Source organism: Heliangelus exortis, chromosome 1, assembly GCF_036169615.1.
Source record: "Heliangelus exortis chromosome 1, bHelExo1.hap1, whole genome shotgun sequence".
Classification (NCBI taxonomy): Eukaryota; Metazoa; Chordata; class Aves; order Apodiformes; family Trochilidae; genus Heliangelus; species Heliangelus exortis.
Genome location: NC_092422.1, coordinates 197,084,856 through 197,112,627, shown reverse-complemented (window position 1 = coordinate 197,112,627; position 27,772 = coordinate 197,084,856). Strand labels below are relative to the sequence as shown.

Here is a 27,772-nt window from a genome sequence, read left to right as displayed (position 1 = left end):
TTGGTCTCTTTTCCCAGGCGACTTTCAACAAGACAAGAGGACACAGTCTTAAGTTGTGCCAGGGGAGATTTAGGCTGGATATCAGAAAGAATTTTTTTACGGAGAGGGTGATCAGGCAATGGAATGGGCTGCCCGGTGAGGTGGTGGATTCTCCATCCCTGGAGACATTTAAAAAGAGCCTGGATGTGGCACTCAGTGCCATGGTCCAGCAACCGCACCGGTGGGTCAAGGGTTGGACTTGATGATCTCTGAGGTCCCTTCCAACCCCACTAATTCTATGATTCTATGATTCTATGGAGGAGGATTTTCCAGGGAAGTGGTGGAGTCACCATCCCTGGAGGAATTTAGAGTATAAATGTGGTGCACAGGGACATGGTTTAGTGGTGGCTTTGGCAGTGCTGGGTGAGCAGTTGGACTTGATGGTTTAAAGGTTTTTTTCAACCAAAATAATTTGATTCTATGAAGAGGGATGCCAGGGATGGAGAACTCCACGAGGCAGAGAATGATGTTGATCTGTGAAGAACTAAATATACAATACCAGGGAGTAAGCTGAGGCTGGAATCAGAGCATCACAGCCAGTTGGATGTGATGATTTTAGGGGTCTTTTCCAACTCTGACAATTCTGTGATCCACGAGGTTTGCTGTCTGCTTGAACCTTGCACCTTTGTGTGTTCATGTGGAGGTGCTGGGAATAAGATACTGGTTTGCACAGTAAAAAAAAGTCCCTGGTAAATACTGCCTCAAATAACAAAACTAAAATACCAAACATGTCAAAGCAAAGCTTATTTCAGGCCCATATAAACAACAGCAAAAATAACCCAGGAGTGCTACGTGGCCCTCCTTAGCTAAGGAGGGCCCAAGGAGGTGTCACAAAGGGTCCTGGCATGGCTGGGAAAGGATTTCAGAACCACAAATTCCTACCAGTGAAGCCCCTGCCAAATGCCTTCCAGATTTGCCTTGTGGTGGGATCTACCCCAGCAGGAGAAAAATGCAGTGATAAAGAAGCACTCACAGACTTGTCTGACTCTGTATCAGACTTCATCTGAGGAATAAAGCTCTTGAGGGGCTTGACTGAACCTGTGGAGCTGTGGAAAAGTGTATCAGGATATTTGGATGCATTGGATCTCAGCTAAAGGGAGTATGAACATGTCAAACATCATGGAATGGGTTGGGTTGAGTTGGAAGAGACCTTAAAGATCATTAAGATCCAACCCCCCTGCATGATGAGGGACACTTGAGGTTGCTCAAGGCCTCATCCAACCTGGCCTTGAACACTTCCAGGGAAAGGGGCATCAACAACCTCCAAGGCAACCTATTCCAGTATCTTAATACTCCCATGGTGAAGATTTTTTTCTTGTATCTAACCTAGGTCCAGTCACCCCTTGCCATTTAAAGGGAGAAGAACTTGCTGTTGAGAGGACTGAGCAGCAGGGTGTGCCCTGCACCTTGCAGGACCTTGGGTTTGTCAATGGGATCTTTTTAAATAGGTCAAATCTTCAGGAGTCTTTGTAGGGAGCTGTGAAAAGACAGCTAGTCCTGGAGAAGCCTTTCATGATATGAATGGAGGGGATGCTCTGCTCTGAGTAGGTCCAACATTAGTTGTTAGGACAGATAGAAATGGAGAGGAGATGTTTGAGAAGCAACTACTGCCACCAACTGGAAATGGAAGGAAACTGGAAGTGAGAAAATGGGGAAATGTGGCTCAGGTTGAGGTCACTGTGAAATCAGTGGATTCTCCCTTCCTGCCCCTGTGCCATAGCTTAGCTGAGAGCTGCAGTAACCACTGGCTGCCTCCTTCCTAAAACATTTAAAGAAGTTGCCACGACAATCTGCCAGCCCAGGTGATAAAACCTGCCAAAATTAATGCAAAATCCAGGCCATTCTTTATCTGGGTGGTTCCCACAATGAGGGCTCCTCTGGGCTTCCACCACCTCCTGCTCTCAGGGACTGACACCTCTGTGGGCAGAAGAGGGGCAGTTCATGGACCACTTGTCACTTCTGATCCATTGAATTCCCAAAGTTTGGGAAGCACTGCCCTCCTCCCTTTCCTTTATCCTGTCCCCTCAAGCACTCTTTCATTTGCCCAGGTGGCCAAGAAGGCCAATGGCATCCTGGGCTGGCTCAGGAACAGCGTGGCCAGCAGGTCCAGGGAAGGGATTCTGCCCCTGTGCTCAGCTCTGGGGAGGCCACAGCTTGAGTCCTGTGTCCAGTTCTGGGCCCCTCAGCTCAGGAAGGAGATTGAGGTGCTGGAGCAGGTCCAGAGAAGAGCAAGGAGCTCCCCTAAAAAGAGATTGGCCCCTTCCTCTTGCCCCCCACCCCTCAGCTCTTGATGGACATTCAGCAGATCCCCTCTCAGCCTTCTCTTCTCCAGCCTCAACAGCCCCAGGCCTCTCACTCTTTCTTCCCAGCACAGATGCTCAAGTCCCTTCCTCACCCTCCCACCTCTCCCTTGGCCTCTCTCCAGTAGATCCCAGTCTCTCCTCAACTGGGGAGCCCCAAACTGGAGCCAGGATTCCAGCTCTGGTCTCCCCAGGGCAGAGCAGAGCAGAGCAGAGCAGAGGAGGAGGAGGAGGAGGAGAACCTCCTGATCTGCTGGACACACTTTTCCTGATGCCCCCAGGACACCATTGGCCCTCTTGGCCCCAAGGGCACATTGCTGACCCCTGGAGAATTCCCTGTCCCCCAGGACTCCAAGGGCTTTCTCCATGGAGCTGCTTCCCAGCAGGACACCCCCAGCTCTGTACTGGGGGTTGGGGTTATTTCTACACAAACACAGGAGATGAAAAAGAAAAGGGAAAGGGAAAATAAAAGGAGAAAGGAGAAAAGGAAAAGGAAAGGGGAAAATGAAAATGAGAAAAGGAAAAGAACCGGAAAAAAGAAAAGGAAAAGGAAAAGGAAGAAGAAAAGGAAGACACCTCAGCTGAAGCTGGCAATAATTCCCTGTCCCCCAGGACTCCAAGGGCTTTCTCCATGGAGCTGCTTCCCAGCAGGACACCCCCAACTCTGTACTGGTGTTGTTCCTCCCCAGATGCAGAACTCTACACTTGGCCTGGTTGAACTTCCTGAGTTTTACAAGGTTACAAGGTTAACATCCTTTACTTGGATTTTGTGTCTGGAATTTGATCATGGAAGCAGTAATGCTGCCCTGCTGTGCTCTTCTTCAGGGACCTGTTGCAGGATCCTTCCAGGAACTCTGGATTTTCCATTTCTTTCCTGTTGTAACTGTTCCTTAATCCCTGGGGAAAGCCTTGGACTCCTGATGCTGTAGTTGATGTGTCCAAGCAGGATTCATGGTGTTGTACCTTGTCTTTTCTCCCCTTCTACTGGGATCTCCCCAACTGCAGTCAATTTGTTCAAGTCTTGGAATAACTGAGAGGTTTTCAGTGTGTTTAGAAGACAAAAAATGTAATAATGGGATTATAGAGAAATATCAGGCTGTCACCTGGGCTGAGCTGGGGCTTGCCAGCTTGAGGAATCACAGAATCATTAAGGTTGGAAAAGGTCTCTGAGCTCATCAAGCCCAAATGGAGCCTTTTTACCACACCTGATGCAGGGAATTCGGGTCACCCTGGACTGGTGAGGACACCCTTGAGCTGAGCCCTTGGAACCCACCCTTGGGGGTGGAGGGCAGTGACCTTTTTCTGTCCCATTCCTCAGCTTCTTGTGCTGATTCACCTCTTGTGGTTTGCTTTTCAGGCCCTGTGGGGATGGCAGCAGCTGCTGCTGTGGCAACGGGGAAGAAACGAAAGCGTCCACACGTGTTTGAGTCCAACCCCTCCATCCGTAAGAGGCAGCAGACACGTTTGCTAAGGTAAAGACTCCTGTCTGCACTCTGACACCTTCATCTCACTCAGCTCTGGGGAGGCCACAGCTTGAGTCCTGTGTCCAGTTCTGGGCCCCTCAGCTCAGGAAGGAGATTGAGGTGCTGGAGCAGGTCCAAAGGAGGCAACTGGGCTGGGGAAGGGATCCAGCACAGATCCTCTGAGGAGAGGCTGAGGGAGCTGGGGGTGTTGAGGCTGGAGAAGAGGAGGCTCAGGGGAGACCTCATCACTCTCTTCAACTCCCTGAAAGGAGGTTGGAGCCAGGGGGGGTTGGGCTCTTTTCCCAGGCAACTCTCAGCAAGACAAGAGGGCACAAGAGGTCTCAAGTTGTGCCAGGGGAGGTTTAGGTTGGAGATTAAAAAGAATTTCTTTCTGGAGAGGGTGATCAGCCATTGGAATGGGCTGCCCAGGGAAGGGGTGGATTCTCCATCCCTGGAGATATTTCCAAAGAGCCTGGATGTGGCACTCAGTGCCATGGGCTGGGAACTGCAGTGGGAGTGGATCAAGGCTTGGACTTGATGAGCTCTGAGGTCCCTTCCAACCCAGCCAATTCTAGGATTCTATGATCTGCAGCCTTCATCCACCTGGTGACATCAGGGGCTGGCCCAGAACTTCTCCAGCCCAGGGAGTTTTTTTGGTGGTGTTGTTTCTGGAACCCGAGGGCTGTGTTTTAATTAGCAGAAATGGGTTAAAGTCCCAATTCTACTTATCTTTAATGTGATATTGTGATCACCAGGATTGATGTGACCATTCTGGTGGGATCCACCACTGAGTTCTAACCCAAGCTGGTCACAGGTTAAATCTGTCATGGTAACATTGCCTTGAAAAATGTTCATGGTGGCTTTAACATCACCTTGAAAAATGCTCATGGTAGCTTTAAGAGCAGAATCTGGAGCTACAGCCATCTCCCTGCTCTGCAGTGGCACAAAGGACTTACCTGCCTAACAAGAAAAAGTTTTTTTCTGTGTTATGATCCTGGGAATAAATCCAGGCTGTGTGTACCTGGATCTGCTTTGTCAGCAGACCCCATTGTGTGAGCTCTGAATAGTGACCCAGCCTGTAGTGCAGAGGCTTAGGGGAGAAAAATCAAGGTCAGATACTTTGCCAGAGCTGAAACACTTCCTCTGGCTTTAGAAACCTGCTCTGTAGGCAGCAAACTTGTGTAGCCCTTCAGGTGTTGAATTACAGGTGCTCTGAGGCTGTCTGTCCTCCTGATGGCCACCAAGGAGCACTGCTGCTCAAGTGACTGCACAGGAGTTCCTGGAGAGCTCAGCTGCAATTCCATCTTCAGGAAACATTTGTAAATATTGGCTGGTATTATTTACTAGGTTTTGGAAGAAAGCAGTTTTTGCTTTTTAGATTGTTTTGGCTTTCACTGGGTTATCTCCTAAGAGCTGGAGTATTTGTCACCCCATTTCTTGCTGGCTTCCTCCTGTGTGTATGCTTAGTGCATTGAAACAGCCATGGCCAGAGTTTTGCCTTTTTTTCTCCTTCTCTCCTATTCTAACTCCTGTAAAGACAATGAGAAATTAAGTTGGTTTCCTTAAATTCTGCTTACTCACCTGCAGAGCCCCACAACACCCTTTGCATGTGGTCAAACTGGAATGAAGTGGAGCAGCTTAGTGGTAAATTATATTCCCTGGGAGTTGACTCCCTGTTTTGTTGGGGTTTTTTTTCTAATTCTATTATTTTTCTCTCTTTAAACATGAACAATATATTTTTTTAAAAACTCCTATTAAAAGGAATGATTTCTTTTCCCTTCCTGTGACTACTTCATTTCACTGCATGGAAGTTACAGGCAAAGTGCATAATTTTTTTTTTGCACTCTGTTCAGGTTGATTTCTTTGTACTTGACATTTACACCACTGTGAAGCAAGAGGGAAATTCCAGTTTCTGAAGCTGGGATCTCTGCATAGCTGCTGGTGGTGTTGGAGCTTTTTGGTCACATCTGCTGCTCACAGCAGGTTCTGAGATGGCCTGGGCAGGTACTAAACTGTCACCTTAGGGTGTCCTCAGGCTGTCTGGTGACAACAGTTTCTTTTCTCTTGCTTTATGAGTTCTGCCAACATCTCTGACACGTTTTCTTGCCTTGCTTAAAAGTGAATAAGAGATGGAAACTCTGTGATGGAACATTTTGTTCCTACAGGGAGATGATCCCAAAGGGACTTGCTGGTGTGGCAGTGTCTGAATACCTGGTTTTCATGTGTTGAGTTGTTGTAATATTTCTGCTTTTTGCCTTTTTTTTTTTGCCAAAAACCTGGTTTTTGTCCTTGAATTCCTCTCAGTTCTGGTCTGAGCAGGACTTTGGTACCAGAGAATTCCACTGCCCTGTTATGACCTTGGTTGTAAAATAACCCATCCCTGCAGCCCTCTTCTCTTGAATCATTCATGTTCTTTACCTTACAAGTTTTGTGTTGCTAACACACATAACAGAGCAGGGAGGCAGACATTGCTCTCCCAGCTTTGCTGCTCTGCTGATTTCTCTTTTTCCATCAATGTCAAAATGAGGGAAGGGAAAATAATTGACATTTGAGCTGCTGGGTGACAGCAGGGGACGCAGCAGGCTTGCGGGAGCAGAGGGATAAGCAGGATATGTGGCTAATTTGACCATCTGGGGCTCCATTTCTCACCTGCTTTGTGAACATAAAGAGAGCAGGTAACAATGCAAAGGGTTGTGTTTCTCCAGGGCTTTCAGCCCATGCCTATTCACTGGTTCTGTCTCTGTTTCAGGAAGCTCCGAGCCACGCTGGATGAATACACCACCAGAGTGGGGCAGCAAGCCATTGTTCTCTGCATCTCACCCTCCAAACCCAACCCTGTCTTCAAAGTGTTTGGTGCTGCCCCCTTGGAAAACGTGGTGGGTGTCTGTAGGAAAAAAGCTGTGCAAGACATTGCTCTCCTTCTCTGCAGGTTTCAGCCTGCTCAAGGCAAACCTGGGAGTGATCTACACCAGGGGATCCTGCTCTGGCAGGGGGGTTGGACTCCATGATCTTCCAGCCCCTAATGTGGTTGGGTTTGGACTTGATCTTCCAGCCCTTGTCTCTTCCAGTCCCTACCATTCTGTGGTCTGAATGGTCAGGTTTAAAACCCTAAAAACCAGAGCTGAGAGTGGGTCTTCTCTGCATGAGTGTTTGCCCAGCACATCTCACCAGGGTCAAACATCCTGAATATATGTATCAGATATATATTTATCTGATAAATATATATCTAATAATATTATATTCCTCTTATTCCTATTATACATCAAATCCTTCTGGTATTATATATAATTATATATTATTTAAAGTTATACACAATTATATATAATATCAGAGGGAACAGGTAGTGATGATATGTGCCAACTCAGCTCCTCTGTCAGTTCTTACACCTTGTTGCAAACCAGACAGTAGCTGGAGCAGACCCCCACCTTACTCCAGAACTTTCCTTTTTAATCCCCTAAATACTTCCACTTACCAGTGTTGCTTGATGTTTCATCATCAGCTCTTTGATGCAGCCAAGTCTTTGGGGCCAGTGGGTGTTTTTGAGGTGTCATTTGCTCTGCAGCACCTTGGGGAAGGTGGCTGGCCCTGCATCCTTGCCCTCCCCTCTCCTGGTGCTCCTTTACCTTGTTTACCTGAGCTCAGCAATTCCCCCAGGTTCGGAAGTACAAGAGCATGATTCTGGAAGACCTGGAGTCAGCACTAGCAGAACATGCTCCTGCACCTCAGGAGGTCAACTCAGAGCTGCCACCCCTCACCATTGATGGAATTCCTGTCTCAGTGGACAAGATGACCCAGGTAAGCAGCCAGAACCAGAGGGAGATTTGGGCATCTTGCAAGTCACGTCCTGTTATTATGCAGTGGAGCTTCTGTCTTCATCTCCAGGGGATGCTTTTGATGGTTTTTTTTATTTCTCTTGGGACTGTAACAGCTCAGTTGGATGTGACACTTTATTATTGCTGCTTGTTTTCTAGAGAAAACAGCAGAGGTGCTGGTGAGGACCTGAGCTCAGGCTGCTGGGAGCATTCCCTTTGAGCTGGTTTTGTCACCTCCCATAAGCTGTTTCTTCTGGAATACTGTTTTGGTTTATCCTACTTACTCTATTTCATTCCCTCCCCAGTTTTCTGCTGTGGAGAGCTTGCTGATGGTTTAACTCCAGGTCAGACCCTAAGTTGAGACAGTTCTGATGGAGCCCCAGGGAGTCCTTCCTTCCAGAAAGACTCCCTTTCCTTCCAGATCCAACCTGTTGCTTGACCTCCTTATTGCTAAAAAAAAGTGGAGAGGAACCCCCAGGGAAGTTGTGGTTGTTCAGCCTGGAAAAGAGGAGGCTCTGAGGTGTCCTTGTAGGAGCTTTCCAGTACCTGAAGAGAGCTACAAGAAAGCTGGGGAAGGGCTTTTTCCATGGATGTGTAGTGAGAGGACAAGGAGAAATGGGTTAAAACTTGAAGAGGGGAGATTGAGGTTGGAGATGGGGAGGAAATTGTTGAATTTGAGGGTGGGGAGAGCCTGGCCCAGGTTGTCCAAGGAAGTTGTGGCTGCCCCATCCCTGGAAGTGTCTCAGGTCAGGTTGGATGGGGCTTGGAGCCCCCTGGGCTGGTGGGAGGTGTCCCTGCCCATGCAGGGGTTGGGACTGGATGAGCTTTGAGGTCCCTTCCAACCCAAACCATTCCAGGATTCTGTGAAATTCCCGAAGCTCTTCAGGAGAAGCCTGAAGGGAACAGACACTGTGCTCATTAAAGTGCTGCTGGAAGATGAGGCTGCTTTAAAGGAAAGGGTTCAGGGAGACCTCAGAGCACCTTCCAGTGCCTGAAGGGGCTCCAGGAAAGCTGGGGAGGGACTTGGGAAAAGGGCCTGGAGGGATGGGACCCTGCGAGGGGGAAGGGTTTGCAGCTGGGAGAGGGGAGATGGAGAGGAGATCTTGGGCAGGGAGGGAGGGAGGGAGGGAGAAATTGTTTGGGGTGAGGGTGCTGAGCTTTAGAACCAGGTTGCCCAGGAAAAGAGTCTCTGCCCCATCCCTGGCAGTGTTCAAAGCCAGGTTGGATGGGGCTTGGAGCAATCTGGGAGGGAGGTGTCCCTGCCCATGGCAGGGGGGTTGGAATGAGCTGAGCTTTCAGTTCTCTTCCAACACAAACCATTCCAGGATTCTGTTTCTTGGGGAGGGAGGGAGGGAGAAATTCTTTGGGGTGAGGGTGCTGAGCCCCTGGGTGCCCAGGTTGCCCCCAGAAGCTGTGGCTGCCCCATCCCTGGAGGGGTTGAAGGTTGGATGGGGCTTGGAGCCCCCTGGGCTGGGGGAGGTGTCCCTGCCCATGCAGGGGTTGGAACTGGATGATCCTTAAGGTCTCTCCCAACCCATTCCATGATTCTATGATGTGGGAGGGAACATCTGCAGGGAAATCTCCTTTCTCTGGGGTGCAGGACCTGAAGTCAGGCAGGTTTGTTTTGCAGGAGGCTCTGGATATGCTCAGTGTGAAACATCACAACACTTTTTAGATGCTGGGAGTAGCAAGATGGAAAGGTCAGAGGCTTTGGGCAACATACAAAGAGGTGTGGTACAGATGTGCTGATTCCTTTGTGCTCTGCAGAAAGATCCCATTCTAGTCAAAACACCATTTCCATTCCTTAAGGGGAATCAGACAAGCTCACACTTGTGGTAAAATTTCACAAAGAAGTCTGCTGTGCCTTGGCTGATAAGAGGTCAGGTTCCTAATCTGTGACACCAGAAGACAAAATTTAGTTGCTAAATTTTTACAGCTCTGTGAAAAGTGTCTGCAAGACAGTTTTTGTTTTAGGGCATTAACAGTTTGGTGTCATTGAACAGAAGAGTTTTGTATCATTAACATGGAAATGGAAAGTCAAAACAGGAAACACTTTACTCTTAAAATAAAATAAAAGACCATCAGAAGGTCACAGGTATGGAGCTCTGTGTTCCTTTGTACTGGCAAACAAAATGCTGGTGTTTGTCTGACTTTTTTATGGCCTTGTCATTGTAGTAATCACCAGCAATGAGGGCAATGGAGCTGGTGAAAGGTCTGGAGCACAAATCCTTTGAGGAGAGGCTGAGGGAATAGTTGATCCTGGAGCAGAGGAGGCTGAGGGGAGAGCTTCTGGCTCTCTGCAACCCCCTGAGAGGAGGTTGGAGCCAGGGGGGGTCGGGCTCTGCTCCCAAGGAACAAGGGATGGGACAAGAGGAACTTTTGGCACAACTCAAGTGGTGCCAGGGGAGGTTTAGGTTGGAGCTGGGGAAGAATTTCTCCCTGGAAAGGGTTGTCAGGGCCTGGCCCAGGCTGCCCAGGGCAGGGCTGGAGTCCCCATCATCCCTGGGGGGGTTCAAAAACCAAAAAGATGTGGGACTTGAGGACATGGCTTAGTGGGCATGGTGGGTTGGACTTGATGATCTTTGAGGTCTTTCCCAACCATAATGATTCTGTTCTGTCATTCTGCTGAAGCTGAGTAGCAGCAAGAGAAGTGCCTGGGGAGTTAAAACAAGGAGAAGGAGATGTCTGGGTGAAAATTTGGAGGCCATCCTAGGAGGAGTGGAAGTAGTGGAGCTGGAGGAGCTCATACCCACAGCTGGTGGGCTCTGAGGAGGGAACAAAGCAAAGGAGCTGTTGCTGGCAGAAGGGTGGAAAGAAACAAGAGAAAGAAATGAGTGTGGATGAATGAGATCAGGGTGAATGAGATCAGGATGTGAGGTTGCTGCAGCCCAGGAACACATCTGAGAAACTTTTCTGGTCTGCAGTGTGCAAAGTATTTGTGTGTAGAAAAGGGCCAGTGAAAAAAAAATCCATCAGCTGTTTGGCTGTGGCTGTTGCCATCAAAGCAGGATTAAAAGTGCCAGGCTCTCACTTCAGAGAAGCCTTCAGCTGGATTTAGAATGCATATTGTTTATTTATTGGGAGAGAGTTGGAAATATTTAAACATCAAAGGGCTTCTGCTTCTATTTTATGGATAAAATACTAATATCCTAGGGATAAAATACTAACACTTTTCATGTTAAGCTAAAAATAAGCTTGGAGATTATTTTTTTTTTCTTCCAAACATGGCCTTGGTCGTCAGGAAACCTTGCACAGAGATTTGGCCAAGTCCTGTTCCCCCTGAGGTTTGTTTTTCTCTGCTTTTCACGTGTGAAACAGTTCTCCAGTCCAAGTCACTACTTACTGGCAGGGCTTTTTTTTTTCCACCCACATGCAGCACTCGTGTTCCCAGGCTTCTTGTAACTCTGTTAAATGAAGAAGTTTTTCTTCTCCATGTTCTGCAGGGCCTTTGGTCAGCAAGAGTGCAGAATGCTGATGCAAGAGTGCAGCAACCTGAAGCCTCTCACTTCAAGTCCTCCCAGTGCTTCTTGTTAGGAATAAACTTCATTTTTTTACTGCCAACTCAGAACAGATTTGTAAAGAAGGTTTCTCAAAAGCTCTGGACAGGGTCCCCACTCTTCATGTCTTGTATGGCTTAAGCATGGCTGTCCCAGTTATCCCAATGCTTTAAATGCCTTTAAATGTCTTTAAATGCCTTTAAATGAATCTCTGAGATCCTTGAGTGGCTGCAGACCACTTGAGCACAGAGCACTACAATTAATGGAGAGGGCTGCAGACTCCTGGGTGGATTTTCACACAGCTCAGCAGGTCTTTCTTCTTGTAAAATTTTTAAGGAATAAGATGCTGCATGCAGTGCTTAGGAGATGGTTTTGTTGCTGAAAGCATCCAGCTGCTGGATATTTTTTGCCAGACTTGGAGGCAAACTTTAAATAGAAATAAAACACAGCTATGAATATGCTGAGGACACCATGCTGTGGGGTTGGGATTTTTGGCCACAATTCCAATTTGAAACACATTGGTTTGAGAGAATGAATGATACCTGACTCCTACAGCCCTGTGGCCCTGCTAGAGGTGCCTTGTTTGGTTTTTTTGTCAGAGCCTCCCCACCCCTGCTCTGCTCTGCTGAGACCCCACCTGGAGCTCTGTGTCCAGTTGTGGAGTCCCCAAGAGCAGAAGGACACAGAGCTCCTGGAAGGTGTCCAGAGCAGAGCCACTCAAATGCTCAGAGGGCTGAGCACCTCCCTGGGAAGCCAGGCTGAGGGATTGGGGTTGTTCAGCCTGGAGAAGAGGAGGCTCCCAGGTGAGCTCAGAGCAACCTTCCAATATCTGAAGGGGCTCCAAGAAAGCTGGGGGAGGGCTTTGGACACGGGGGGGTAGGGAGAGGAGAAGGGAAATGGGTTAAAACTTGGAGAGAAAGGGGAGATTGAGGTTGGAGATGGGGAGGAAATTCTGGAATTTGAGGGTGGGGAGAGCCTGGCCCAGGTTGTCCAAGGAAGTTGTGGCTGCCCCATCCCTGGCAGTGTCTCAGGTCAGGTTGGATGGGGCTTGGAGCCCCCTGGGCTGGTGGGAGGTGTCCCTGCCCTTGGAAGGGCTTTGGAATGAGATGATTTTTAAGGTCCCTTCCACCCCAAACCATTCTGGGATTCTATGATTCTGTGACACTTCTTGTTACTGGTTTCCACTTGGACATCAACCAGTTGGCTACAACTCTCTGGATGTGACCTTCCAGCCAGCACCAGCCTGGGTTGGTTTGTCCTCCTCAGGAGAGCAATTCCAGCTGGTTCCAGAGATCCATAAAGCCAGGGGCTCCCAGGCAGCCTGCCCACAGCTTCCCTGGAATTAGGGATGAAGTTGAGGAGGTGAGGAGAGCTGGCAGGGTCCCACACAGACCTCCCAACCCCAACCTGCAGAAGGAACAGAGCCAGGCCTAGGTGCAACCTTTTGAAAAACTGTGGTTTCCCCATCCCTGGCAGTGTCTCAGGTCAGGTTGGATGGGGCTTGGAGCCCTCTGGGCTGGTGGGAGGTGTCCCTGCCCATGCAGGGGGTTGGGACTGGATGAGCTTTGAGGTCCCTTCCAACCCAAACCATTCCATGATTCTGTGATTCCCAGAGCTGTCCACAGAGTCCTTCATATTGGCTAAAAAGAAATGAGTTTTTTTCAACTATGTTGCACAATGCCCCATGGAAAACCCAGAATATTTCTGAAGATAAATTGGGCAGCACAATTAAGAGGTTTGTTGTGGGGAGTGGAAAAATGGGGCCTCAGCTTTCAGCAGCTGCAGGTGGCAGCAGGCAGGTGGCAGAGGTGTCAGCTCCTCAACCAGGTGATGAAAATAACTCCTTTTAATTGCTCTGCTTCCCTGGTGGTCTTAAGGGAAATAAAACCTTCAGTACCCTGAGCAAAAAGGTGATGCTATAAACTTGTGGATGAAGAGCATAGAATTGGCTGGGTTGGAAGAGACCTCAGAGATCACCAAGTCCAACCCTTGATCCACTCCCACTGCAGTTCCCAGCCCATGGCACTGAGTGCCACATCCAGGCTCTTTGGAAATATCTCCAGGGATGGAGAATCCACCCCTTCCCTGGGCAGCCCATTCCAGTGCTTGAAATCCCCAATTCCAATGCTTGAGCATCACCCACCTTGATCCTGGAGGAAAAAAAAGCATTGCAGTGGGGCTGTTACCCTGCAGCCACTACTTGGAGAAATCTTATTGCTTTCTAGAATCATAGAATTAGTCTCAAACTAGAAAAGGGTAGATTTAGATTAGATATTATGAAGAATTTCTTTACACTGAGGGTGCTGAGACACTGGAACAGGTTGCCCAGAGAGATGGTGGATGCCCCATTTCTGGAGATATTCAGTGGGATGGGGCTCTGAGCAACCTGAACTATTTAAGGATGTCCCTTCTCATTGCAAGGGGGTTGGAATAGGGGATCTTTAGAGGTCTCTTCCAGCCTAATGTGTTCTGTGGTTTAGGAGAAACCAAGCACCAAAAAGGTGGTCACTAAACTCAGTTTGTGGCTTCCAGGTCCTCTCAGAGGAGGGGTAGGGATGATCCCATGGTGCTGGATGCCATTGCCCAGCTGGAAGGCTTGCTGGTGCTCCCTTCTGGTTCCCATCAAAGCTGTGGTATGGGGCCAGAGACCCTGGAACAGGTTGTCCAGGGAAGTTGTGGCTATCCCATCCCTGGAAACACTCAAGGCCAGTCTGGATGGGGCTCTGAGCAACCTGAACTATTTAAGGATGTCCCTTCTCATTGCATAGGACTGGGGGATCTTTAGAGGTCCCTTCCAGCCTAATGTGCTCTGTAATTTAGGAGAAGCCAAGCAGCAAAAAAGTGGTCACTAAACTCAGTTTGTGGTTTCCAGGTCCTCTCAGAGGAGGGTTAGGGATGATGCCATTGCCCAGCTGGAAGGCTTGCTGTGCTCCCTTCTGGTTCCCATCAAAGCTGTGGTATGGGGCCAGCTTGCTGGGAGACCCTGGAACAGGTTGTCCAGGGAAGTTGTGGCTATCCCATCCCTGGAAACACTCAAGGCCAGTCTGGATGGGGCTCTGAGCAACCTGAACTATTTAAGGATGTCCCTTCTCATTGCAAGGGGGTTGGAATAGGGGATCTTTAGAGGTCCCTTCCAGCCTAAGGTGTTCTGTGATTTTAGGAGAAGCCAAGCAGCAAAAAAGTGGTCACTAAACTCAGTTTGTGGCTTCCAGATCCTCTCAGAGGAGGGGTAGGGATGGTGCCATTGCCCAGCTGGAAGGCTTGCTGTGCTCCCTTCTGGTTCCCATCAAAGCTGTGGTATGGGGCCAGAGACCCTGGAACAGGTTGTCCAGGGAAGTTGTGGCTATCCCATCCCTGGAAACACTCAAGGCCAGACTGGATGGGGCTCTGAGCAACCTGAGCCAAGTGGGAGGTGACCCTGGGTGAGCTTTAAGGTCCCTTCCAACTCTAACCATGCTCTGATTCTGAATCCCCCCCAGTTCTTCCAGTTCCTCTGACACAAACCCCCCCTCTGTACCAGAGGTGAAAAGAGCAACCGTGCAAATTGGAGCTGGTTTTAATTGTTCTAGCAAGAGGTTTGGGTTTGGGGTGCTTGGTGGCTGGAGTCAGCAGAAGATGTGGCTCCCACCAGTTCTTCCCAGCTGCTCCCTGATGGATTCAGGATCTTTGTCTGGATGTGGGAGCCCTGGTGAGCTCTGGTTAGGGCACTAATTAGAGAAGCCCTGGTGCTGGAGCAGGTTGGAAGGCTGCTGCTGATTGTCTCCCTGGAGGATTAGAGGCAAACCCTCCTTAACAAGTGCCATGAGTGGCTTGAGCTGCTGCTGAACTCCCTGGGACCAGTAATTAATCCACCTGGTAACGAGGAGCAGGGCTTGCAGGCAGCAGGGAAGGAGCTTTTAACTCTTTTTGCACCAGGCAACTCAATGCTCTCAGCAGGTTTTATTTGACTCAACAGGACCTTGGGCATGGCAGGTGATGGTTGGCCCTGCAGTGGAAGATGCATCATGGACAGGCTTGGCCTGGGCTGGGGAAAAGGGCACCAATATGTGGGGTTTTTTGTGCCTTTGTTTATAATTTTTTTTTTTTTTTGTACTTCTCTGAGCTGGCTGGAGTTGTCTGTGGTGTGGAGGAACTGAAATGCAGCTGCTTCTCTGAACAGGGGTGGCTCTTCTAGGTTGTGCAGCAGATGTGCTGGATATGGACTCATAAACCTACTGGACTTTTAGTGCCTTTGAAGTCCTGGTCCCTGCCCAAACTGTTTGCAATGCAGGAAACCATGCATGCAAATAAATTGGTTTGGTTTTTTTTCCAGCTCTGGAGCCCTCAGTACAGGAAGGACATGGAGCTGATGGAGTGAGTCCAGAGGAGGACCAGGAAAATGCTCAGGGAGCTGGAACAGCTTCTCCTCCAAAGCCAGGAGGGAGCTGGGGTTGTTCAGCCTGGAAAAGGCTCCAGGGAGACCTAAGAGTGACCTTGTGGTGTCTGAAGGGGCTACAGGAAGGGTGGAGAGGGACTGTGTGCAAGGGCCTAGAGGGATAGGATGAGGGGAAATGGGTTTAAATTAAAAAAGAGCAGATTTAGAATGGATGTCAGGAACAAGTTCTTTACCTGGAGGGTGGGGGAACAAAACCAGGGTGCCCAGGGAGGTGGTTGAGGCCTCATCCCTGGAGATGTTCAAGGCTTGAGGAGGCTCTGAGCATCCTGATCTGGTTGGGGGTGTCCCTGCTGACTGCAGGGGTTGGACTGGGTGACTTTTAGAGGTCCCTTCCAACGCCAATTGTTCTATGATTCTGTTTTCTTCTCACCCAAGCATCCTCTGTTCCTCTGTCAGACCAATGGCACGGGGGACATGAGCACCTCCTCCCCATGCTTGAACCTAACATGGTTTTCTCTGACATGGTTGTGAGCTCTCCCTTCTCCTCCAGCATTTTCCTGAGGCTTCAGCTAGTCCTTGGTACAAAAATCAGATGTGTCAGAAAACCTCTATGAGTTTTGTGTTCCCTTTGGTGACACTGAGGATGTTACTTGCTCTTGGTGATGCATCTGCTCAATTTGCTTTCCAAGTTTTTTTAAGGTGTTGCCTTCTGATGGTAATGGCAGTCACTAATTGACCAGTTTTTGTGGGTGCTAAGAAGTAAAATGAAGCTGAAAGGTGTCCCCAGTCTGGCAGAAGTTAAAGGTTATTAAGAAAATGAGTCCAGTGTGTGTTATATTCCCCAGGAGTGTGTGTGAGATTCCTGGTTTTTACAGCTGAGCATCTTCCTGAAGCTCCATCCTCTTTGCAGCATCCCTGTAAAATGTACATCAGCTCACAGCTGAGTTCCTGTGGGGACATGGAGTGTGGGGTTTGTTTTTTTCTGAATTATTCAGGTTTTGAGGGTTTTTTTCTCCCTTTCAGGCTGCCTGTCTCCCTTCACAGTGATATTTGAAGCACACAGTGTGTTGCTACAGTGCGTGTTTGAGTCTTGCTGGTGTAATTAGCTGCCTTAATTTTGTTCCCCGTGCTACTAAGCTGTTCTCAGCTGAGTCTTGGGGGGAGATGGTAAAATATTTATCCATCTTTCTTAAGCATCCAGGTCTCTTGCAGCTGATGGCTCCAACCACCATGGAACTTAAATCACGTTGCACCATACACCTCAAAAAAACAAGAGATGAGGGTTCCTAAAAAACTCTCAACCTTCTTCTGTGCTTTGTTCCAGGCACAGCTGCGAGCTTTCATCCCTGAGATGCTGAAGTATTCCACAGGTCGTGGAAAACCAGGCTGGGGCAAGGAAAGCTGCAAGCCCATCTGGTGGCCTGAGGACATCCCGTGGGCCAACGTTCGCAGCGATGTCCGCACAGAGGAGCAGAAGCAGAGGGTCAGTACCCTGGGTCTCTCTGCCTTCCAGCTGAGTGCAGGGGCTTGCAAAGGGTTTTTGTAGGAATATTTTTGCCCTCGAGTGACAGAAGAAACTATGACATCAGCCCTGCCTTGACTCGGTGTCAGACATTCAGCCTGGGAGGTCAATGAGATGGCAGAGGTGTGACCTTCTGTCTGCTCTGTCCCTGCTGGGTTTGTGGGGTCACCACATCTCTTTCTGCACTGGGTCCCTTTCTGCTGCCTGCAGAACCTGCTTGTCTCTTTGGCCTTATGAAGCATCCTGCCCAGCCTAAGACCCTCTGCTCACCAAGGATGCAAGTTGTTTAGACATTCCTAGACATTAAGAAGAAATTCTTCACTGTGAAGGTAGTGCAGCCCTGGCCCCCAGTGCCCCAAGAAGCTGTGGCTGCCCCATCCCTGGCAGTGTCTCAGGTCAGGTTGGATGGGGCTTGGAGCCCCCTGGGCTGGTGGGAGGTGTCCCTGCCCATGCAGGGGGTTGGAACTGGATGAGCTTTAAGGCCTCTTCCAACCCAACCCATTCCCTGGTGCTATGATTTACCACAGAGTCTGTGTCACTGCCTCTTGAAGCCTTCGAAAGGACACTGACCCCCCCTGAACAATGAGGACTCTTATACTTGGTGTGAGGGAGGTGAGACCCTGGCCCAGGTTGCCCAAGGAAGCTCTGGCAGCCCCTTTGATCCCTGGCAGTGTTGAATTCCAGGTTGGATGGGACTTGGAGCCCCCTGGGCTGGTGGGAGGTGTCCCTGCCCATGCAGGGGGTTGGAACTGGATGAGCTTTAAGGTCCCTTCCAACCCAACCCAATCTATGATTCTGAATCTGTGATTCAGATTCATGACACAGAATCTATGATTCTATGAAGAGTGTTCACTCTGTATCAGTACCCAGCAATGTCATAACTCTCCAGGGTGGTTTTCTGGGAAGAAAATGGAGGGGAATGAGGAGAGAGGGTTGAGTTATCGCTGTCTTTGGTTGGTTTGAGTATTTCTTTAAAAAAAGCCAAATAAAGCCTTGTAAAAATCAGAATGCAAGTCACAGCTGGAGCAGCACTGCAGTGCTTTGGGAAACCTCTGTGCTGCCTCTTGAGTCTTTTCTTTTTTCCCCTCTTTCTGCTGGTTGTAGGTGTCCTGGACCCAAGCTCTGCGGACGATCGTGAAGAACTGCTACAAACAGCACGGGCGTGAAGACCTCCTCTATGCCTTTGAGGACCAGCAGACACAGCAGCAGACAACAACCACACACAGTATAGCACACCTGGTGCCCTCACAGACAGTGGTACAAACCTTCAGTAACCCTGATGGCACTGTCTCCCTCATCCAGGTGAGTGGAACCCTAGGCTTTGCATTTCCAGCACGGCTGACTCAGGGTTGAGTGTTCTACATGCAGGTGGTGGTTTAGTGCTAACTCCTTTTGGGAGAATTTTGTCTTTATTTGGATGTCTTAGGCTTGTTAAGCCAATACTCACAGCCCAAAGAAGCAGTCTCATCCTCTCTCATCCTGGAGTGTGTTCAGAGAAGAGCTACAAAACTTTGGTTTGGAGGGCATGGTGTACAAGGAGTGACTGTGGGAACTGGGGTTATTGAGTCTGGAGAAGAGAAGGCTCAGGGAACATCTTACTGCTCCCTACAGCTTCCTGAAGGGAGGCTGGAGAGAGGCTGGTGTTGGTCTTTTCTCCCAAATAACTAACAAGAGGATGAGATGAAATGGGTTTAAATTGAGCCAGGGGAGGTTTAGGTTGGATATTAGGAACAGTTCTTTTACTGAAAGAGTGGTGAGGCTTTGGGATGGGCTGCCCAGGGAGGTGGTGGAGTCACCATTCCTGGAGCTGTTCAAGAAGCATTTAGATGTGGTGCTTCAGGAGGTGGTTCAGAGATTGTGGGACTTGGATTATCATAGAATCCTAGAACTGGCTGGGTTGGAAGGGACCTCAGAGCTCATCAAGTCCAACCCTTGATCCACTCCCACTGCAGTTCCCAGCCCATGGCACTGAGTGCCACATCCAGGCTCTTTGGAAATATCTCCAGGGATGGAGAATCCACCCCTTCCCTGGGCAGCCCATTCCAATGCCTGATCACCCTCTCCAGAAAGAAATTCTTTCTCATGTCCAACCTAAACCTCCCCTGGCACAACTTGAGACCTCTTGTGCCCTCTTGTCTTGCTGAGAGTTGCCTGGGAAAAGAGCCCAACCCCCCCCTGGCTCCAACCTCCTTTCAGGGAGTTGGAGAGAGTGATGAGGTCTCCCCTGAGCCTCCTCTTCTCCAGCCTCAACACCCCCAGCTCCCTCAGCCTCTCCTCAGAGGATCTGTGCTGGATCCCTTCCCCAGCCCAGTTGCCTCCTTTGGACCTGCTCCAGCACCTCAATCTCCTTCCTGAGCTGAGGGGCCCAGAACTGGACACAGGACTCAAGCTGTGGCCTCCCCAGAGCTGAGCACAGGGGCAGAATCACTTCCTTGGACCTGGTTGGACTCTGTGATCATGAAGGTCATAGAATCATAGAATTGTCAGGGTTGGAAGGGACATTTAAGACCACCCAGTTCCCACCCCCTGCATGACCAGGGACACCTCCCACCAGCCCAGGGGGCTCCAAACCCCATCCAACCTTCAAAACTTCCAGGGATGGGGCTTCCACCACCTCTCTGGGCAACCTGTTCCAGCCTCTCACCACCCTCATGGGGAAGAACTTCTTCCTAACTTCCAATCTCAATCTCCCCTCCTCTACTTTGAATCCATTCCCCTGCTCCTGTCACTCCCTGACATCCTAAAAAGTCCCTCCCCACCTTTCCTGGAGCCCCTTCAGATCCTGGAAGGCCACAATGAGGTCTCCTTGGAGCCTTTTCCTCTCCAGACTGAACAACCCCAACTCTCTCAGCCTTTCAAGGTCCTTTCCAGCCTTAATGATTCTGTGATTCCCCACTCCCACCACTTATTTTCCTCTTTCTGGCAGTTCAAGCATTTCTGCAGCTCACTGGGCAAGTGATTCAGGGATCTGGCCTGGATTTGATGAATCCATTTATGAACAAAGAGTTCATACCTGTGGTGGCAATGGGATGGAGTGTTGGGAGAGGGAGGTTTAAATTGGATTTTAGGAACAATTCCTTCCCCATAAGGGTTGTCAGCCACTGGAAAAGGATGTCAATAAAGCCTCAGCTTGCATCACAGGAGGTTTAGGTTGGAGCTGGGGAACAATTTCTCCCTGGAAAGGGTTGTCAGGGCCTGGCCCAGCTCTTGAAACTTCCCAAGAGCTCCTCATGGGTAGGGGATTTGAGCCTCAGTTTCCCCTCTGCTCCTGCCTGCAAACCATCAGTGCCCTCTCATACCTAACCTAGAACATGTTTCTCAGTGAAGTCTCAAACATAAATTTCTGTTCTCATTTCACAACCTGGAAGATAAAAACACGATGTGGGGGTTTGTTTGAAGGGGGTTGGTATTTTTTTTTCTTTCTTATTTTTCCCTAGGAAAGCTTTTCAGAGGTTGCTCCTCCCCCCCAAGGCCCAGCAGACCTGCCAAGCAGGTTCTGTTTGTTCACCTGCTGATGTTTTCCCTTTGAGGAGTGTTCTTTCAGGGGCTGGGTACCTGAGATCCCACTGACTTTATAGAATTCATAGGTTTAATTCTCCTTAGAAACAAAGCTGCACATCTCCCCACCTTTGTCTTCCCAACTGGTGAATGGGGAACAGGTTATTTCCAAAAGTAATGGAGTTATTCAGGAGGAACCAAGGTTTGGCAAGTGCCTGGAGAGAAGAGATTTGGTGAATGGTAAGCAAAGAGAGTTAGAGAATCACAGAATAGTTTGGGTTGGAAAAAACCTTAAAGCTCCTCCAGTCCCAACCCCCTGCATGGGCAGGGACACCTCCCACCAGCCCAGGGGGCTCCAAGCCCCATCCAACCTGACCTGAGACACTGCCAGGGATGGGGCAGCCACAACTTCCTTGGACAACCTGGGCCAGGCTCTCCCCACCCTCAAATTCCAGAATTTCCTCCCCATCTCCAACCTCAATCTCCCCTTTCTCTCCAAGTTTTAACCCATTTCCCTTCTCCTCTCCCTACCCCCCTGTGTCCAAAGCCCTCCCCCAGCTTTCTTGGAGCCCCTTCAGATATTGGAAGGTTGCTCTAAGCTCACCTGGGAGCCTCCTCTTCTCCAGGCTGAACAACCCCAATCCCTCAGCCTGGCTTCCCAGGGAGCTGCTCAGCCCTCTGAGCATTTGAGTGGCTCAAAATAAGGCTTAGAAATGAGGGTGCTCAGATCCAGGACTTCTCCATAGTTTTTTAAGTGACTTCCACACCCTGGGAAAACCAGGTTGGCTCCACTTGGACACCACACTAATGCCTGGGAATCATGGAATGGGTGAGGTGGGAAGGGAGCTCAGAGCTCATCTCCCCCAAGCTCCATGCCCAGGGACACCTCTCATCCAGCCCAGGTTGCTCCAAGCCTCATCCAACCTGGCCTTGAACACCTCCAGGGGCAGCCACAGCTTCCATGGGCAACTTGGCCCAGGGTCTCACCACCCTCAAATTAAAGAATTTCTTCCTACTGTCCAACCTCAATCTCCCTAAATCTCATCTTGCCCCATGAGCTGTAGCTTAAAGTTCATTTGAAACTCTGAAATAAAAGAGCCTGAGGGTTGATTGAGTCCTCTCAGCAGTCATGTGGTGTAGGTTTAGTCACAATTCTGTGGAACACAGCAGTGCTTGGAAAGATAAAGAAAGGTCTTGAATTCTTGACGTGTGTAAAGGTTTGAGTTGTAGGATGTTCCTAGAGGGCTGAGGTGGGAAGGGAGCTCAGAGCTCATCTCCTCCAAGCTCCATGCCCAGGGACACCTCTCATCCAGCCCAGGTTGCTCCAAGCCTCATCCAACCTGGCCTTGAACACCTCCAGGGAGGGGGCAGCCACAACTTCTCTGGGCAATCTGTTCCAGAGTCTCAGCACCCTCCTCCTGAAGAACTTCTTCCTAAGCTCCAGGCTGAACCTCTTCTCCTGCACTTTCAAACCATTTCCCCTTCTCCTAGCACTGGACACTCTTCTGAAAAGTCCCTCTGCAGCCTTCCTGGAGGTTCCCTTCAGGGATTGGGGGGCAGCTCTAAGGTCCCCCTGGAGTCTCAACACTCCCAGCTCCTCAGCCTCTCCTGGTAGCAGTGTCCAGCTGCTGCTCTTTGCCAGAATAGTGAGGACCCAGTCTCCTGCATGAACAGCACCAGAGCTGTGCCAAACTTGGTCCATACCTGTCTGGAAGATGCTGTAGCTGAAGGTGGTTCTGATGTTTGGGATTTCCTCCCCTGGCCCTTCCTGTCAGCTCCGCGTTTTCCGCCAGCTCTGCAGTTGTTGTTGTTCTCTGTCTGAGTGATGCTTTTCCATCTGGGATCAGTTGAGTGACTTAGGGAGATGTTTTCCTGCAGGAACAAACCTGTTCAACTTGCATTTTGTTGTCTCCCCCAGGTTGGCACTGGTGCTACAGTGGCCACGCTGGCTGATGCCTCTGAGCTGCCCACCACGGTCACCGTTGCACAAGTCAATTATTCTGCAGTGGCTGATGGAGAGGTAAGGACCTGGGGTCATCTTCTTGGTGCACAAACCACAATTGTCCTGTCTCTGCTTCAAGAAAATTACAGCTTTTCTAGAATGAAGAGGTCTCAGGAAACACTGAGCCTTTCTTCCCCCCCTCTGCAGGGCTGGGGGTTCCATCCGCACTCGGGTGGATGTGGGATACAGCTTCTTATGTAGAAGGTGCTAAAATTCAATCAACTTGACTCAGGACTGCACAAATGGTGGAATTTCATAGTTAATTTTTAATTTTTTAATTTTATATATATCTCAGTTTATTGATTCAGTGAGCTCTGCTGTAGAGATAGAGGCCTAATGACCTGCAGAACTCCACATGTGTGCGTTCGTATTTAATAACTGCTCCATCTCTGCTGTAGCTCCTGAATGCTGAGTTTTTTTGGGAGCAATGCCTGGGATATTTTGAGCCTTGTGGTTAGCAAAGGTTCACACATGGCTGTGGGCAAATCCTTTGAGTCTTTGGCCACTGATCTCTGGAAAAAACGGGGCTGTTCTTCTGCTGCAGCTTTTGAGGAGGTTTGTAAATAAATCCCAGAGTGAGACTTGTGCAGCTCCTCATGGGCTTCTTCTGCCAAGGAACAAGTGATAGAACAAGAGGAAAAGCCTCAGCTTGCACCACAGGAGGTTTAGGTTGGAGCTGGGGAAGAATTTCTCTCTGGAAAGGGTTGTCAGGGCCTGGCCCAGGCTGCCCAGGGCAGGGCTGGAGTCCCCATCATCCCTGGAGGGGTTTCAGAGCCTGGGGATGTGGGGATGAGGGACATGGGGTGGGGGGGCCTGGGCAGGGCTGGGTTAAGGGTTGGTCTTGATGATCTTAAAGGTCTTTTTGCTGCAGCTTTTGAGGAGGTTTGTAAATAAATCCCAGAGTGAGACTTGTGCAGCTCCTCATGGGCTTCTTCTGCCAAGGAACAAGTGATAGAACAAGAGGAAAAGCCTCAGCTTGCACCACAGGAGGTTTAGGTTGGAGCTGGGGAAGAATTTCTCCCTGGAAAGGGTTGTCAGGGCCTGGCCCAGGCTGCCCAGGGCAGGGCTGGAGTCCCCATCATCCCTGGAGGGGTTTCAGAGCCCTGGGGATGTGGGGATGAGGGACATGGGGCAGGGGTGGCCTTGGCAGAGCCGGATTAAGGGTTGGTCTTGATGATCTTAAAGGTCTCTTCCAGCCCTTCCAATGCTGTGGTTCTGCAGATGCACAGCAGTGTGGAGACACAGCAGATGCTGCAGAGTTACTGTTCCATTTACTGTGAAAGGTTTTTTTAGTGCTTTAGAGCTTTGCAAAGTTGCTTCTGTTGAGGACTTGATCAGACCACTTCAAACCCCGAAATCTGAGCACTCAAAGTTACATGCATTTATTTTTCTACCTGTTAAAATTTATTTTAATTGAGTCAAAAAGTTTTGATGTGTATTTAAGGATCATTCCTTTAAGAGTATGAAGATTATTTTAAATTTTTTTTTTTTTTACCCTCTTACATCCCCAAACCCACCTTTAAACCAGGCTGGAGGTTGCTTTTTACCCCTTTACATGGGAGAATTTCTGCTGAGGAGTGGCCTCTGCAGGGACAGGGTGTCAGAACGACAGGTGGCAGCACAGAACAGCTTTGCTGTGCTCAGACCCATCTCAGACCCCCTGTGAAACAACCTCCGAGCACTTTGCAGCTGCCTTGAGGCTTTTTCAGATCCAGTTTTGCCTCTTGAGATCTGAAAAACATTTTTCCAAGGCACAAATAGAAAGCAGGGGAACACAGGCATCTAATTCCCTGCATGGAGAGGACATGGAAGTGATATTTTTGATAAAAATAAGAAAGCAAACTTGCTGTGGGGATGGGTACAGGCAGACCCACAGCCCACTGAGGTTTTTGTCCTCCTGCCTGGTGCTCCATGTGTTTATAGGATGCTGAGCAGCCTGGATCAGGGATGTTTGCTGATGTCCCAGCACCTCAACCTTCCTGGTAGGATGAAGGAACACTTGGACAATCCCCACTTCTTTTCCAGACCTTCCTCTGCCCCTGGTCTGAAACAGCTTAGGCATCTTTGCTCTGTGTCACAGTGGAGACCTGCTTGTCACTCAACTGTGTTGTCATGTGTTTGGGAAAAAAAAAATAATGATGTCTGTTCCTCTAGTGGGGTGGCTGGGGTCAGGCTGGCTTCAGTTCAAGTTTGGCATTGCTGATGGGTACAAAAAATTCAGGCTTGACTCTCTCCAGCCCTCTCCCATCTGCAACTTCTTCCTCCCTTTCTCCATTTAGCCAGCTAAAGGTTTGTTTTTCTTTCATCACAACCTATGGGATCCTTTTTTGTGGTGATGGTGAGTGGTCTGAAAGGTTTAGGGGGCTGAGGACAGTGGTGGGGGCAAAGATCTTCATCCTGCAAAGCAGGGGTTTGACAGCCTTCATTCTCCATATCTTTAGTGTTTTTGTTTGGTTTTTTTTCTTTTTTTTTTTTTTGGTCCAGTGCTTACTTCTGCTTCACATCCTGGTGGATTTTGTGGCTGTGCACTCATTATCTCACCAGTGGTGAAGTCCCAAATGCAGACACGTGGGCAAGGTGGAAAATGAGCAACCAAGACTGGGTGAACTTTACTTAAAGGTCTCAAGTGTGGGAACTGAAAGTCCCTGAAATAGCTGAACAAGGGTACTTTCCATCTGCCATCTCCTTTTATTAAGTATATTCCTGTAGCACAGAGAAATTCCAGTTGGCTCAAACCCATCCCAGTTGACAAGTGCTGTACAAATAAATCCTGAAACATGGACTGTTCCCCAAAATGGGTGCAGAAAAAAGGAAGGAGTGAGGCAAGCACAGCTCATTTCCCTGCAGGACATGAGCCCTGCTGGGGGTCCAGCACCTACTTAATAAACTGGGAGGCAGTGATCCAAGTGCAGCAATAATCAGAACTCCTGTTTTGTGGTGGATGTGGCTGGATGGAAAGGGTTTGTGGGAGGTTGAGGGGCTTCACAGATGTTTAGAGGGTGCATTTTCCATGTGTGGGAGAAGCACACAGAATAATAAGAAATTTTTTGGTGTGAGGGTGGTGAGACCCTGGGTGCCCCAAAAAGCTGTGGCTGCCCCATCCCTGGAGGTGTTGGATTCCAGGTTGGATGGGGCTTGGAGCACCCTGGGCTGGTGGGAGGTGTCCCTGCCCATGCAGGGGTTGGAACTGGATGAGCTTTGAGGTCCCTTCCAACCCAAACCTTGAGTTCATCAATGAAAGAGGGAGATAGAAAACCCCTGGATTGTCCCCTTGGGACTGGAGGAGCTTTAAGGTCCCCTCCAGCCCAAATCCTTCCAGGATTCCATGCTCATTAAGTCAAAGAGCATTAATTAGGGTTCCCTCATCCCTGGAAGCTTTCATGGACACCTTGGGTGGGTTTGGAGCCCCCTGGGCTGGGGGAGGTGTCCCTGGGTTGTCCCCTTGGGACTGGAGGAGCTTTAAGGTCCCCTCTAGCCCAAACCCTTCCAGGATTCCATGCTCATTAAGTTGAGGAGCATTAATTAGGGTTCCCTCATCCCTGGAAGCTTTCATGGACACCTTGGATGGGTTTGGAGCCCCCTGGACTGGGGGAGGGGTCCCTGGGTTGTCCCTTTGGGACTGGAGGAGCTTTAAGGCTTTAAAGGTCCCTTCCAACCCAAACCAATTTGGGATTCTATAATTCTATAAGAAAACTGAAGTTCCTCTTTGCAGATTCAACATCTGGAGAACAGCAGTGCTGGGCTGACCAGAGAAACTCACTGCAAAAGTGGCTGAAAAAGAGCTGTAGAGTCCAGGAGTTTTCTCTGGTGGATCCCAGGCTTTGTCCTGTTTTTTTTCCCTGTCTCTCAGAGTCAGAGCATGGCCAGGAGACTGCGAAGCCCTCTTGGAACTGTCTGGTTCTTTCATTTTAAGGAGCAAAAGTGCATTTATGGTCTGACATCCAATCTTAAGACCTTTCTTCTTTCTTTTTTTCCTCCCTGCAGGTGGAGCAGAACTGGGCAACGCTACAGGGGGGGGAGATGACCATCCAGACCACGCAGGCATCAGAGGCCACGCAGGCAGTGGCATCATTAGCAGAAGCAGCAGTGGCAGCATCTCAGGAGATGCAACAAGGAGCAACTGTTACCATGGCACTCAACAGGTACAGGGGAGAGATGGAGCAGCCCTGAAGCAGCCACACACAACACTTCCCTCTTGGTTTTCACCCTTAACGGTGCAAAGCCCAAAGTGTGCAGTCCCAGAGCTTTTGGGAGCCCCACAGAGGCTTTTCTGTAGCAAATTCCTGTGTCAGGCCCTGTCCAGGTGTCTGGAGGACAGTTCCTCATTTCCACTGTAACAATAGATGAGCTCTGACATGGAAAAGAGAAAGAGAAAAAGGGAGGTAGTAACTGTACACTCTGAACAATCTCATTTGTGCAGCAAGGGTCCAGTTACAGAACTGAGGTTGCTGTGCTCACTGCACCTTTGGAGTGTGCTGGTCTGGGTTTCCCTCAATTTTAGTTAAGAAGACTGAATTATCCTCTTGTGGGGCAGTATGGGCTCTCTTCAGAAATCAGAATCTCCTCCAGAGGTTTTGGGGTTTCTCCCAGGTGTGTTTCTGAAGTAGAATTTGTGATCACAGAACCACAGAATGTTCACTTGGGAAGGGACCTCCAGGATCAGCTGCTCCAACCCTCCTCATGTTATTGTTGAGCTGAGATGTCCCAGCACCCATTGAGCAGAGACTTCAAACTTCCCAAAGTGGGGGAATCCACCCTGGGAGACCATTCCAATGTCTGACTGGCCTCAGAGGGAAAAATTTTCCCTCTTGTGTCCAACTGGAATCTCCCCAGGAGCACCTTGTGCCCATTGCCCCTTGTCCATGGGATTCCTTGTACACAGGGAGTCTCCATCTCCTTTGGAGCCCCCCTGGAGCACTGGAACATCAGAATTAGGTCTGCCCTGAGCCTTCTCAAGGCTGAACAGATGCAGTTTTCTCAGCCTCTCCTCACATGGCAGGTCCTCTGATCATTCTCCTGTCTCTTCTCTGGACCTCCTCCACCTTGTCCACATCCTTTTTGTACAGCAGGGCCCAAAATGAATGCAATACTCCAGGCTTGGTCTGTCAAATGCTGAGCAGAGTGGGATGATGGCTTCATGGTCTCTGCTGGTGATGCCCTTGTTGCTGCAGCCCAGCATCCTGTTGGTTTTCTGTGCTGCTGCAGCTCACTCTTCACTCATCTTGAGCCTCTTGTTCACCAAGACCCCCAGCTCCCTTTCCACA

The 27,772-nt window shown here is 49.5% G+C and overlaps 1 protein-coding gene across 4 annotated transcripts in view; it reads left to right on the top strand.

Moving 5' to 3' along the window:
- NRF1 (nuclear respiratory factor 1) overlaps positions 1-27,772 on the top strand; it is a 99,539-nt gene that overhangs the window by 28,438 nt on the left and 43,329 nt on the right. For all 4 annotated transcript variants that reach the window (XM_071734287.1, XM_071734286.1, XM_071734285.1 and 1 more), the window contains exons 3-9: positions 3,697-3,811; positions 6,552-6,678; positions 7,457-7,597; positions 16,811-16,969; positions 18,113-18,310; positions 22,425-22,526; positions 26,493-26,650. In XM_071734287.1, coding sequence (XP_071590388.1) covers positions 3,697-3,811; positions 6,552-6,678; positions 7,457-7,597; positions 16,811-16,969; positions 18,113-18,310; positions 22,425-22,526; positions 26,493-26,650 — 1,000 coding nt within the window. The remainder of the gene's footprint in view (positions 1-3,696; positions 3,812-6,551; positions 6,679-7,456; positions 7,598-16,810; positions 16,970-18,112; positions 18,311-22,424; positions 22,527-26,492; positions 26,651-27,772) is intronic.